The 12,926-nt window shown below is 48.4% G+C and overlaps 2 protein-coding genes across 4 annotated transcripts; both read right to left on the bottom strand.

Annotated features, from left to right (window-relative positions):
- Positions 1–3,989: 3,989 nt before the first annotated feature.
- Positions 3,990–6,074, bottom strand: LOC123145958 (7-deoxyloganetin glucosyltransferase-like). The gene has a single exon (XM_044565500.1). It carries the CDS (start codon positions 5,907–5,909, stop codon positions 4,428–4,430), a length of 1,482 nt encoding a protein of 493 aa, XP_044421435.1. The 5' UTR covers positions 5,910–6,074; the 3' UTR covers positions 3,990–4,427.
- A 1,245-nt stretch (positions 6,075–7,319) lies between these two features.
- LOC123145956 (uncharacterized) lies at positions 7,320–10,306 on the bottom strand. 3 transcript variants are annotated; one of them, XM_044565498.1, is made up of 2 exons: positions 8,954–10,306; positions 7,320–7,673 (listed from the first exon to the last, which is right to left on the bottom strand). In XM_044565498.1, the coding sequence occupies exon 1, from the start codon at positions 10,242–10,244 to the stop codon at positions 8,958–8,960; it is 1,287 nt and encodes a 428-aa protein (XP_044421433.1). In that variant the 5' UTR covers positions 10,245–10,306; the 3' UTR covers positions 7,320–7,673; positions 8,954–8,957. The 3 variants fall into 3 exon arrangements, with proteins under 3 accessions (XP_044421433.1, XP_044421431.1, XP_044421432.1); XM_044565496.1 differs by having other exon boundaries at positions 7,320–7,589; positions 8,954–10,305; XM_044565497.1 differs by lacking the exon at positions 7,320–7,673 and adding an exon at positions 8,007–8,434 and having other exon boundaries at positions 8,954–10,305.
- Positions 10,307–12,926: the final 2,620 nt, after the last annotated feature.

Below are 12,926 nucleotides of genomic sequence, written 5' to 3'. Positions count from 1 at the left end.
AAACTTTCCCGGTGGCCGAAACTGGACTTCCTATATATAATTTTTCACCTCCGGACCATTCCGGAACCTCTCGTGACGTCCGGAATCTCATCCGGGACTCCGAACAACTTTCGGGTTTCCGCATACACATATCTCTACAACCCTAGCGTCACCGAACCTTAAGTGTGTAGACCCTACGGGTTCGGGAGACATGCAGACATGACCGAGACGCCTCTCCGGTCAATAACCAACAGCGGGATCTGGATACCCATGTTGGCTCCCACATGTTCCACGATGATCTCATCGGATGAACCACGGTGTCGAGGATTCAATCAATCCCGTATGCAATTCCCTTTGTCAATCGGTATGTTACTTGCCCGAGATTCGATCGTCGGTATCCCAATACCTTGTTCAATCTCGTTACCGGCAAGTCTCTTTACTCGTACCGCAATGCATGATCTCGTGACTAACGCCTTAGTCACATTGAGCTCATTATGATGATGCATTACCGAGTGGGCCCAGAGATACCTCTCCGTCACACGGAGTGACAAATTCTAGTCTCGATCCGTGCCAACCCAACAGACACTTTCGGAGATACCCGTAGTGCACCTTTATAGTCACCCAGTTACGTTGTGACGTTTGACACACCCAAAGCACTCCTACGGTATCCGGGAGTTGCACGATCTCATGGTCTAAGGAAAAGATACTTGACATTGGAAAAGCTCTAGCAAACGAAACTACACGATCTTTTATGCTATGCTTAGGATTGGGTCTTGTCCATCACATCATTCTCCTAATGATGTGATCCTGTTATCAATGACATCCAATGTCCATAGTCAGGAAACCATGACTATCTGTTGATCAACGAGCTAGTCAACTAGAGGCTTACTAGGGACACGTTGTGGTCTATGTATTCACACATGTATTACGATTTCCGGACAATACAATTATAGCATGAACAATAGACGATTATCATGAACAAAGAAATATAATAATAACCATTTATTATTGCCTCTAGGGCATATTTCCAACAGCTTACAATCGCCACTTCACACAATACATAAATATAATCCATACATCATCCAAAATACACACATAGACCGACTACGGTCAAGATCCAAATGAAAATAAGATAACCCCAAATGCTAGATCCCCGATCGTCCCAACTGGGCTCCACTACTGATCATCAGGAAAAGACACATAGTAACGACCATGTTCCTCATCGAACTCCCACTTGAGGTCGATCTCATCAACTGCACTGGCATCGTCGGCACCTGCAACTGTGTTGGTAGAATCTGTGAGTCACGAGGACTCAGCAATCTCACACCCGCGAGATCAAGACTATTTAAGCTTATAGGAAAGGATGGTGTAATGAGGTGGAGCTGCAGCGGCAATAAGCATATATGGTGGCTAACATACGCAAAAGAGAGCGAGAAGAGAGGCAACGGAACGGTCGTCATCTAGCAATGACCAAGAAGTGATCCTGAACTCCTACTTACGTCAAACATAACCCAGAAACCGTGTTCACTTCCCGGACTCCGCCGAGAAGAGACCATCACGGCTACACACGCGGTTGATGTATTTTAATTAAGTCAAGTGTCAAGTTCTCTACAACCGGATATTAACAAATTCCCATCTGCCACATAACCGCGGTCACGGCTTTCGAAAGATAATACCCTGTAGGGGTGTCCCAACTTAGCCCATCATAAGCTCTCACGGTCAACGAAGGATAAACCTTCTCCCGAGAAGACCCGATCAGTCTCGGAATCCCGATTTACAAGACATCTCGACAATGGTAAAACAAGACCAGCAAAGCCACCCGATGTGCCGACAAATCCCGATAGGAGCTGCACATATCTCGTTCTCAGGGCAACACCGGATGAGGCATCCTACGAGTAAAACCAGACCTCGAGTTTCCACGAGGGGGCCCCGCAGTCTACTCAGTTCGGACCAACACTCGAAGGAGCACTGGCCCGGGGGGTTAAAATAAAGATGACCCTCGGGCTCGCGAAAACCCGGGGGAAAGGCTTAGGTGGCAAATGGTAAAACCAAGGTTGGGCCTTGCTGGAGGAGTTTTATTCAAGGCGAACTGTCAAGGGGGCCCATAAATCACCCAACCGCGTAAGGGACGCAAACTCAAGGAACATAATCCCGGTAAGACGGAAACTAGGGCGGCAAGAGTGGAACAAAACACCAGGCATAAGGCCGAGCCTTCCACCCTTTACCAAATATATAGATGCATTAATTAAATAAGAGATATTGTGATATCCCAAGATATCCATGTTCCAACATGGAACCAGCTTCATCTTCACCTGCAACTAACAACGCTATAAGAAGGGCTGAGCAAAAGCGGTAAATTAGCCAAACAACGGTTTGCTAGGAAAAGATGGTTAGAGGCTGACATGGCAATATGGGAGACATGATATAGCAAGTGGTAGGTAGCGCAGCATGGCAAAAGAACGGAAAACTAGCAAAGCAAAGATAGAAGTGATTTCGAGGGGTGGTCATCTTGCCTGCAAGGTTCTCAGAGTTGTCGAAAGCTTGATCCTCGTAAGCGTACTCAACAGGTTCCTCGTTCACGAACTCATCTCCCGGCTCTACCCAAGACAAGAACACAAGCAATGGAACCACAATCAATAACGGGAAATGCACAAGCAACATGATGCAAAAACATGTATGATATGCAAGATATGATATGCGATGCATATGCGTGCTCCGGAAGGAAAATGATGAACAAGGCAGTAACTTGGCAAACCAAGCATGCCAATGGAAAGATGAGATGATTTCGGTCGAAATCGATATAAAGATCACCGGAAACGGATGCACGGTTTGCAAATGGCAAGCAAAACAAGAATGACACGAATCTGCGATTAACAGCATGATAGCACTTAGAATACATCAAGAAACTATGCTACAGCTCTCCAACATAGCAACAAAGCATATGGCAGTAATCTACAAGAGATGCTTGACAAAAGAGGAACACTGAGCTACGGCTAGATCACAACATAACAAGCTCAAACAAGCATGGAAAAAGTGCAAAAGATATTAGGTTCACAGACTTAGTGAAATTACTGGACATGGCAGAAAACAGCATCAGGTAGCAATGTTCAGAGCACGAAATCAACATGCTACACGAACTTAACATAGCAAAACAAGGCATGGCAGTATTCTACTAAATGCATATGACAAAAGTCCCTTACCGAGTCCCTTACTGACCATAAACCAAAAAGGATCAGAAGATATGATGGCAACTATGTAAACATAGCAAGTTTCGTTAACAGGTTTCAGACTTAGCAGAAAACAGAGCATGGCAGAAACAATAATATGAAGTCATCTTGGTGAGCTTGATGCACTCATCACAAAGCAATTCATGACAAAACAAGTATATATACAGCAAGATGGCATGTTTATGAAGCTATCCATGGCAAGAACAAAAGCATAGCATGTATGGACCAACTACAATAAGCTTGACAAAAATGAATAACACGTAAACAATCTGCCGGAAATATTTTATAGCAAAAGTAGAGCAAGATTGAGTCATGCTATGGCACTCCATAATTGCAAACAAGGGCAGGAATGGATCAATTACAATAATATCTACAAAACATCCTTACTGAACATCTTTAAAATATGCATGGATCTCTCTGTAGCATCAAGTTTACATGGAAACAAAATAACAGCAGACAAAGACTTAGAGAAATTACTAAGTCCCTGAAATCAGAAACATTACGAAGCCTAGTTTGCATGCTTGTACTAGTCACCACAGAGATCACAAAAATACATGGAATAAACCTATGTAAATATGGCATGGCATACAACAAAACACATGTAGAGCTTATGCCCATAAGATGCACAGAATAAATGCAACAAAAATAACAAATCTCCAAGTTCTGCTAAGTACCAGCAGACAACAGCAACTAGCACTCTTGCACCAGAGATTTGGGCATCAAGATGGCCTCAAATGAACATGGTGCAATGAAACAAAATGAAGAGTATCATGAGACGAACAATTCGATATATTACATGCGCGAAACGGAGCTATATGCAGAGAGTTATGATGCGATGAACATGGCAATATACTGTAAAAATATAAGGACTTCGGTTTTTCGGGGAGAGATGAAAAAGTCAACGTTCTCAGATCCGATCGGGCCGAGCTCGGGGACGGCTTGCCGGAGCTTGTGCTGCTCGCCGGAGCGAGAGGACGGCGGAGGAGAGGGCGGCGCGGCGGGAGAAGGCGGGGCCGGGCGCGGCGACGGTGTTTACGTAACAAGCAAAACAGAACAATGCGCGCGCTACAAGTTTTTTTTTTTTTTTTTTTTTGAAGCTAAGAGCAGCTCTCCACATCTATCATCAAATAGTACCAATTCAGAACCGACGAAAATCCCCCTGGACATGGACACAATGAGAACACGATCGAAATCAGGGACGTCACGCACCAATTTGTACTTTCAGGCTTGACCCGTCTTATTGCCCAGCAGCACATGAATTAATCCGTCCAGATTGGTCTCCGAGGGTCCACCTGGCAGCGTCGCCAGCGCGGCCTTCTGCTTCCACTCCGTGGCGCGGTGGCGCATCTCCTCCCCCTTGTCCCCCTCCATGGCCTCCCGTATCATCTCCGCCACCTCCGCCCGCCGCACCTCGCCGCCGATCTCCATCCCGACGCCCCACTCCGTGCGCTTGTACCGGCAGTTGGTCTGCTGCTCCGCGAAGAAGGGCCAGCTGAGCATCGGCACGCCGGCGCAGAGGCTCTCCAGCGTGGAGTTCCACCCGGAGTGCGTGAGGAACACGCCCACGGCCTCGTGCTCGATCACGACCTCCTGCGGGCACCACGTCGTGAGGAGGCCGCGGCCCTCGATGGCGGCCTGGAACTCCGGTGGCAGCACCGCCGCGTCGCCCTTGACGAGGTCGGGCCGGACGTTCCACAGGAAGGGGTAGCCGCTGTTGGCCAGCCCCCACGCGAACTCCAGCATCTGCTCGTTCGTCATCACCGTGATGCTGCCGTAGTTCACGTACACGACGGAGCGCGGCGGCCGGCCGTCGAGCCACTCGATGAGACCGTCCTGCTCCTTCCACAGGTTGGACCCGACGCCGACGTCGAGGGGGGACCCCGCGGGGACGAGCCGGCGGACCTGGAGGAGGAGCGGGCCGAGGGGGTAGACGGGCGGGAGGATGGCCCGCATGGCGTCCAGCGCCGGCTTCTCGAGGTCGTCGAAGGAGTTGATGATGACGGCGTCGGGCAGCGTCAGACGCGCCGACTCGCGGATGAGGAAGTTGAGCATGATGTCGTCGCGGTCCGTCGTGCGGATGAAGCTCGGGAAGTCGCGCAGCTGGAAGCCGTCGCACAGCCCCGGCACGCCGTCGACGGCCGTGTCCAGGTACCCGTCCGTGAGCCGCGCCTCGTCCTTGAGCGGCACGAGCCCGTCCTCGACGAGCTGCTTGTAGTGGTTGTACGCCATGAAGCCGCATGCGCTGGCCGTCCACAGCGCGGCGCACGGCACGCCGATCTCCCTGGCGGCCTCGTAGGCCCACGACATGACGCCGTCGCAGAGGACGCACGTGACCGGCGGCGAGACGGAGGCGGGGCCGTTGAGGCGGGCGAGGATGGCGCCGAGGTGGGGGAGGCAGGTGGTCATGGTGGAGCGGCACAGCGCGGGGATGTCCTGGGTGGCGTCGGGGTCGGACGGCGGCAGGCCGTCCGGGATGGCGGCGAAGTCGAAGCCGGGGCAGGCGGTGAACGCGGCCGTGCCGCGCGACTTGAGGAGGCGCGCGTAGTTGAACTCGGTGAGGACGAAGGTGACGTGGAAGCCCCGGGCGTGCAGCAGCTTGGCCACCTTGAGCATGGGCGTGATGTGGCCCTGCGCCGGGTACGGGACGCACACCGCGTGCGGCTTTTGCTTCTGCGCCGGATCGGTGGACGCCATGGCCGCCATGATCGCTCGACTCGATCAGTCGCACAAATAAATCACAGCAGCAAGTGATCTACTATCTGCTAATCAGACTTGCTGCTGCTAACTACTGTAATTTGTAGGAGCACTGACTGACCAACAGCCCGCTGATCCGTGGCAGTGATGTGAACTGCAGAGTTGAAAGCATACTTAGTTATAGGGGCTGCTAAGCTCAACCGTCCGTTGAATAGTTTATAGACGCCGGATATACTTAACAAGTTCGTCTTGAATCGCTTGTGATGCGGGGCCTCCATGTGCGTCGCCATGAGAGGCACAATAGCCCGGCAGGCAAAGTTGACGCAGCCTGTTTCTTGAGAAAACAAAACCTTGATTGGGTGTTGGGCTTCCTGGTCTTGGGGCACGAAGCGCATGGCCGGTTGATTGTTTACGGCGGCTCACGGAGCGCATGGCCGATTTTTTACGCTGGTCGCCACATGATTCGATGCTCTCGATCGGGATCGGATCCGTGCCCATGGGCTTTTGCTGGTGCGCCGTGCTGTCTTGGTCTGGCCGAAGCCGTTGGGCAACTTGTAGTACAGTAATCGTCTCGCACTGCAAGGCACATGGTGCTCGCGAAGCTTAGCTCTGTATGTACGCAGGGCTGACATCAAATTTTTAATCACGGCAGATCTGATGCCCGGTCTCGGTCTCGGGGCATTGCTCCATTCAACCCAGGCCCAATGCAATCAGAGGCCATCAAGACTCCCGGACTCTCGGGCGGGCAACATTTTTTTTTCTCCAATTGACAGGCGCTTGCATCTGCTGCATTGCTCGTCAGCATTTCACAAGAAGTTCCTTCAGATCAGTCGTGCTCTTAAAACTTTGTTCGGCCTTGGGTCGATGACCTTAAAACTTTGTTCTATCTTCTTCTTAATTAATGAATGAGGCAAATCTTTTGCCTTCGTTTAAAAAAAAAAAGAAGTTCCTTCAGATTTTGTCCATTTTGCTTTGTTGATCACCCATTTGTTGCTCTGGGAGGGTGCCCCTGATACCACCAAAATCTTTTGATGGCAGGCCCAGATATCTGCAAGGGAGGGTGCCCCTGATACCACCAAAATCTTGGGTGATGCTCTGGGAGTCAAGATTTTCACATCTGATAGGGTACGCTACGCATTTCTGCGCGGTAATCTTGAGCCCGGAAGCCTCGCCAAAGGTGTCCAACATGGCCCAGACCGCCGCGACCTCGTCGTTGATGGGGTTTAGGAAGAGAGCAGCATCATCCGCATACATACTTGTCCTAAGCCGGGCCGCTTGTGGGACAAGTTTAGATAGCACCCCCCTATAGTCGCAAGATCTAACAGCCTCTGCAGACTCCAGGGGTTCTATAGCCAATATGGACAGCATTGGGGAGAGGTTAGTACCCGTGTTCGATGTTGGAAGCAGCTTAGCTCATGATTCTCGAAAATGTACTGTATATCCAACTGAAGGCATTGGCATACACATCCGTACATGCAGGCTTATATAGTACCGCTAGAACAAAATACATAACACACAGTTTACACACATGCCAAGGCAAAGGGGAGCATTGCTTCATTGCTTGATAGTTGATATATATGCCATCAAAAGAGCAGAAGAACAGCCAGTCTAAGTGAGCTAGCCAAATATAGATGCAGCGCAGTAGCCCTCGTTGCATTATAAAATAAGCCCCCGTATGCAGATTAAGCCCTGCAATTGAATCCAGCGAGAAGCCACCGCTGTTAGATGCAACAGAAACATCTACTCCTTCGAGACGCACGAAAGATCACTGTGCTGAAAAGGCGAGCACGCGGCTTGGTTCAAATGTCAGTCCAAAAATGTGCAGAACTACACGAACATGTTAAACTGAAGTTCTCCAACCAAGGAATGTAGTTCCAGAACAGACATTTTACTGGGCACAAGTGTTGACATGGCATAAGGATGTGTAAATGTCAAGTCACAACTCACAAAAACTGGTCATTCACCTGTCAGTTTGCATGGTATGCAAATGCAAGAGAGCAGGAAAAATAATGTAGCTTCAGCGAGTTTTGATTTATTAGTACAACTAAGAGGCCATAACCAATTTACGTAAGCGGTGTCTTTTTCTCAGTCTCATAAATCAGGTAATCATGGAAAAAAGATGTTTAGTTCTTAGTCAACCTAATTCTATGATGACATCCTTAAATATACTCAAATCTTATATTATCGTTTGCATCTACATTACAATCATTAGTACAAGGTATCCTTAGTCAACATTACATTACACTAATTGGCAAATATATGAGCCCAACATTACATAAACTGGCAGCAAGCATAAGACACCACACAAAATGTCATTAGCGGCAGCAAGCAGCACCTTTTAACAAAACTGGCACTTTGCATCATCTTTTCAGGCATAACATGGGAGTTTACACTAATATTGATGCTTTCCCTTAGACTTGATGGTGTTTCTGCTGTAGTGCATGCCTCAATTGCCCATGTTTAAGTCAACGCTAGAGGTGGGTTGGGCTAGGGCATTCGCGACGTTGAAAGAGGGGTCAATCATGATATGTCAGCTGTCATTTGTAAGATGAGATCACTATGAATATAATGATGGAAATAAGTAATTTTTGTCCCTAATTGTAAGACATGCAGCAGCACTCATATGATCAGGAAATCTAACTGCAAATGCCCTGTGCAACAAAAGCAAACAAGTATATTTAAACATAGCCCTGTGATCGATTTGCAGCAAAGATTATAATTATTTCTCCTGCCATAACTTGGTGACTTTGCCCCCTAAGAATGATGGAATGCACGCATGTTCACATATGAGAAACAAATGGCTCTTGCTTTCGTGAGTTTCACGGCTATCTAATTGTACAGATAAAATGACCACTAGAAGAAACTAAACACCAACAAGCCCTACGAGGTTTATAATGGACAGAACATAACTTGGCTACATCCGCACTGATGACCATTAGCTCAAATAAGTAAAATGACAGGGATACTACCATCAACCAATACTTGCATCATATCACAATGTCCTACCATACGGCATGCAAAATACAAGCAAAGTGTGGGAACAACAAGCTTACCACTTCAAACAGTTGGTGGAGTCAAGGATGGTGGTAAACCGGCATATAGAGGGGCACTCACAATCATGTGCTTATTTGCACAGAACCACTCAAGCTGCAATGTCTGGAGATTCAGTGAAAAACAGTCCAAATCTGGCCATTCCGGCAAAGGGGCCGAATGCAGGTCTTCTGGAATCCCTTGCAGGAGTAAGTATCCCCCAGCTACACCCATGATTGTATATCGATAACGCAAGGGCAAGGAGATTACCGCCACCGATTGCCACTTGTTTGCACCATCTCCATCTTTTTGCAACTTGGTATAGTGGAGGTAATACTTGTCATTATCAATTCGACTCACGAGAGTAAACATCCCAAGCCTTCCTTCCCCTGCCTCTACAAAAGCCATTATTGGGATCATTTGGCCAGGGACACGTTGACAAGCCATTATTGGGATCATTTGGCCAGGGACATGTTGACATGGGAGGTCGACAGCAGAGAACTCCATCGTGCGCGTGTCAAGCATGAGCAACCTGTCGGACGGATAAACAGCCCAACAGAAGCATTTGTGCGCATAGTAGCGCCCTGAGGCCCATGTCAAGTGAGAGGCTGGAGGCTGGTAGCCAGGACTTGTCATCAAAGTGATCCAGCCGTCAAAGGTAACAGCACGCCATCCGCCGGCACCCGAAGAGAAGCCGAAGAGGACCAGCTTGGTTGTGCACTGCGCCAGGCACATCACTCTGAATGAAGCGGCGTCTTCATCATCACCGGGAGGAGCAAGGAAGGGCTCGAAGTTCAGGATGTCCGGTTGATGAACCAGCATGGCTAGTTCGTCGGGAATGGCAGGTAGCAGAATGTAGCGCCGGTACAGGGGGTCGCAGACAGCGAACTCCCTGGCGAAGTCGCCGCGCTTGTAATCGCCGGGAGCGTAGCTGCTTCCCTCGGGGACGCCGGAGAAGAGTGCGCGTCCGTCACGGAAGTCGCGGCGGCGCCAACGCTCGACGGAGGGGAGGAAGGAGCACCGGAAATCGACCTCCGCGGCGGCCAAGGCGCGGGCGGCGGCGGCGGAGGGATGGGGATGCTGGGCCGGGCGAAAGCTAGCGGAAATTATGCCCAGGAGAGGCGGCGGGTGGAGAGTGCGGAAGAGGCGGAGGAAGGAGTGGTCGGTGATGACGCGGCGCAGGGTAGGGCAGGCCGTCGAGGCGCGGGCGAGGTCGGCGGGCGCCGCCAGGCGGAGGAGGATTTCCTCGAGGAGCTCGTCCTGGAGCGCCGGCTGCTCCGGCGGTGCGGCTTGGATGCAGCCCGGCGGCGCCATTGGAGTGGAACGGTGGAAATGCAGCAGGCGGATTTGGGGATTTAGGGTTCTCGACCTTCCAAAAATCTCAGCGCTCCGACAAATGGGCCAGAGAGGGGAAGCTCTTCACTGGATTTGGGCTCTTCATTGCCAGGCCCACCAACAACACTAGAGAGCGGATACACGCTGCATTAGTCTGCAGAAGAGGTGATGATCGACGATATTGAGAAGGGGTCGGCAGCTAGCTACGATGCAACACCATACATGAAATCAAGGAACATTCCCTGTCTTTTTATTCCTGTAGCTTCGTCCATGAGCTCCGAAACTTCAATTTTAAAGATAAGATAAGAACCTCGCAAAGCATGCTCCAGTTCAAGGGCTTGGCCAGGTTTAGCCAGCCATATGATCCTATTCTTCTTCCTGTAAACATATTTTCTGGTTGAATAAAGTTTTGCAATTTTGCCTTTAAAAAAACTAGCAATGCAATTCCTTAGAAAGAGAAAAAATAGCAACGCTCTTCACTAAAAAAGAGTGAAGTAAACAATTCAATTATTATATTATTTTCTCTTCTGGATTTTTTTTAAAATACATTTGGTTTTCTCTACTCTTTCGGGTAAAACTTGCGTGTTTAAAAAAAAATCTTCACATACATAAAAAATGTTCATTCATTACGAAACATATTGAACCTATTTTTAGTTTGTTTATTCATTAAAATTGTTCACACCTTTAAAAAAGTTCGTATAGGTTTATAAAGTGTTCAATCTAATGAAAAAAATGTCCATGTAAGTTCTAAAAGTGTTCACGCCTTTGAAGAATTTTTCAAATGTTCCAAAAAATGTTCATGTATACATACTAAAATGTTCTCGTACATAAAACAGTGTCCACATAATTTATAATTTTATTTATATATAATTTAAAAAGGTGTTCATGTATTTTTTCATATAATTTAATTTTTCCATGACTTAAATAAATTTAATGTATTTTTAAAGTGTTCAGTTTGTCAAAAAAAGTGTGAAAATAGCAAGTAGAATAACAAAGGAAATATAAGAAATACCGAATGGAAAGAAGAACAAAAAAGTGAATGATAAATATAATAAAAAATAAAAATTCAAGCATGTGACTTAACGTAAGCAAATGCATCCTAGCAGGCTAGCACTACCAATTTGTATCCTAGCATGAACATTAGTAGAGAATGTTTAGAATGTTAAAAAGAAATATTCACGCATGCCAAAATATGTTTGTGAATAAAGAAAAATGTTCAGTTTGTCAAAAAAAGTGTGAAAATAGCAAATAAATAACAAAGGAAAAATAAGAAATACCGAATGGAAAGAAGAACAAAAAAGTGAATTAAAAATATAATAAAAAATAAAAATTCAAGCATGTGACTTAACGTAAGCAAATGCATCCTAGCAGGCTAGCACTACCAATTTGTTTAGAACTGCTAGCACTGCCAAAGTGACACAATAGAACAGACTCCCTTTATTTTGAATAATTGAGCATTATCAAAACAAGCAACAGATTGTTGAAGCTAATCATGCAATTGAGAACATAAGTAACATGTATCATATCCCTATCGATTGCTACTAGCAGCAAACCAAACGCTAACTCTAACAAAGAGGATAAGATGACATACGGAGCAGTGGAAGGAGATGCAGAGAGTCTGTTCGTCATATCGCCGAGGAGGTTGTCGATGTCAGGGAAGAAGTCATCATCGGGGATGTCGCCGTTCGCAACCACGATGAAAACGAATCCAACAGTCGCGCTAGGGCGCTCCTAAAATTCGGATCGCCCTTCCCCCGTACCGGGTCACAAGAGGCGAGGTTTCGGAGGCCTGTTATCTCACTCCTTGGTGCACGCCGAGAAACAAGATGGGAAAGCGGTAGGCGGCACAAAGCTCGAAACCAGAGGTATGAGATGAAGTACGTCTCGTCAAGGAAGAGGAGCGACCAAGGGGGGACGAAGAGAAAACCATTGAAGTCCGTTCAGATTCGTCTCCCACTAGTAGGCCAAACATTTCAGCTTCTTCCTCGCGTGACAAAAATAAAGTAGCACATACACGTGGCGTAGGTCCTAGCTGTTGGGGAACGTAGCAATAATTCAAAATTTTCCTACGTGTCACCAAGATCAATATAGGAGATGCTAGCAACGAGAGAGAGGGAGTGCATCTTCATACCCTTGAAGATCGCTAAGCGGAAGCGTTACAAGAACGCGGTTGATGGAGTCGTACTCGCGGCGATTCAAATCGCGGAAGATCCGATCTAGCACCGAACGGACGGCGCCTCCGCGTTCAACACACATACAGCCCGGGGACGTCTCCTCCTTCTTGATCCAGCAAGGGGAGAGGAGAAGTTGAGGGAGAACTCCAGCAGCACGACGGCATGGTGGCAATGGAGCTCGTGGTTCTCCGGCAGAGCTTCAGTAAGCACTACGGAGGAGGAGGAGGAGTTGGAGGAGGAGAGGGCTGCGCCTGGCAAGGGGTGCGGCTGCCCTCTCTCTCCCTCACTATATATAGGGGGAAGGGGGTGGAGGAGGCGCCCTAGGGTTCCCTAGGGGAGGGGCGGCGGCCACAGGGGAAACCCTAGATGGGTTTGGGCGCCCCCACCCTTGGGAAACTTGCCCCCCAAGCCGGGAGGGGTGGTTGCCCTAGGGGAGGCGCCCCCACCTCTCCATGTTACGTGAGAGGGGTTGGGAGGGGCGCACAGC

This window comes from Triticum aestivum, chromosome 6D (assembly GCF_018294505.1).
Source record: "Triticum aestivum cultivar Chinese Spring chromosome 6D, IWGSC CS RefSeq v2.1, whole genome shotgun sequence".
Classification (NCBI taxonomy): Eukaryota; Viridiplantae; Streptophyta; class Magnoliopsida; order Poales; family Poaceae; genus Triticum; species Triticum aestivum.
The sequence above is the reverse complement of the archived record's forward strand: the minus strand, read 5'-3'. Positions and strand labels throughout refer to the sequence as shown.

Excerpts from the sequence above, each read along its gene's own strand:
- LOC123145958 (XM_044565500.1), bottom strand. The coding sequence starts at position 5,909 with ATGGCGGCCATGGCGTCCACCGATCCGGCGCAGAAGCAAAAGCCGCAC.
- LOC123145956 (XM_044565498.1), bottom strand. The coding sequence starts at position 10,244 with ATGGCGCCGCCGGGCTGCATCCAAGCCGCACCGCCGGAGCAGCCGGCG.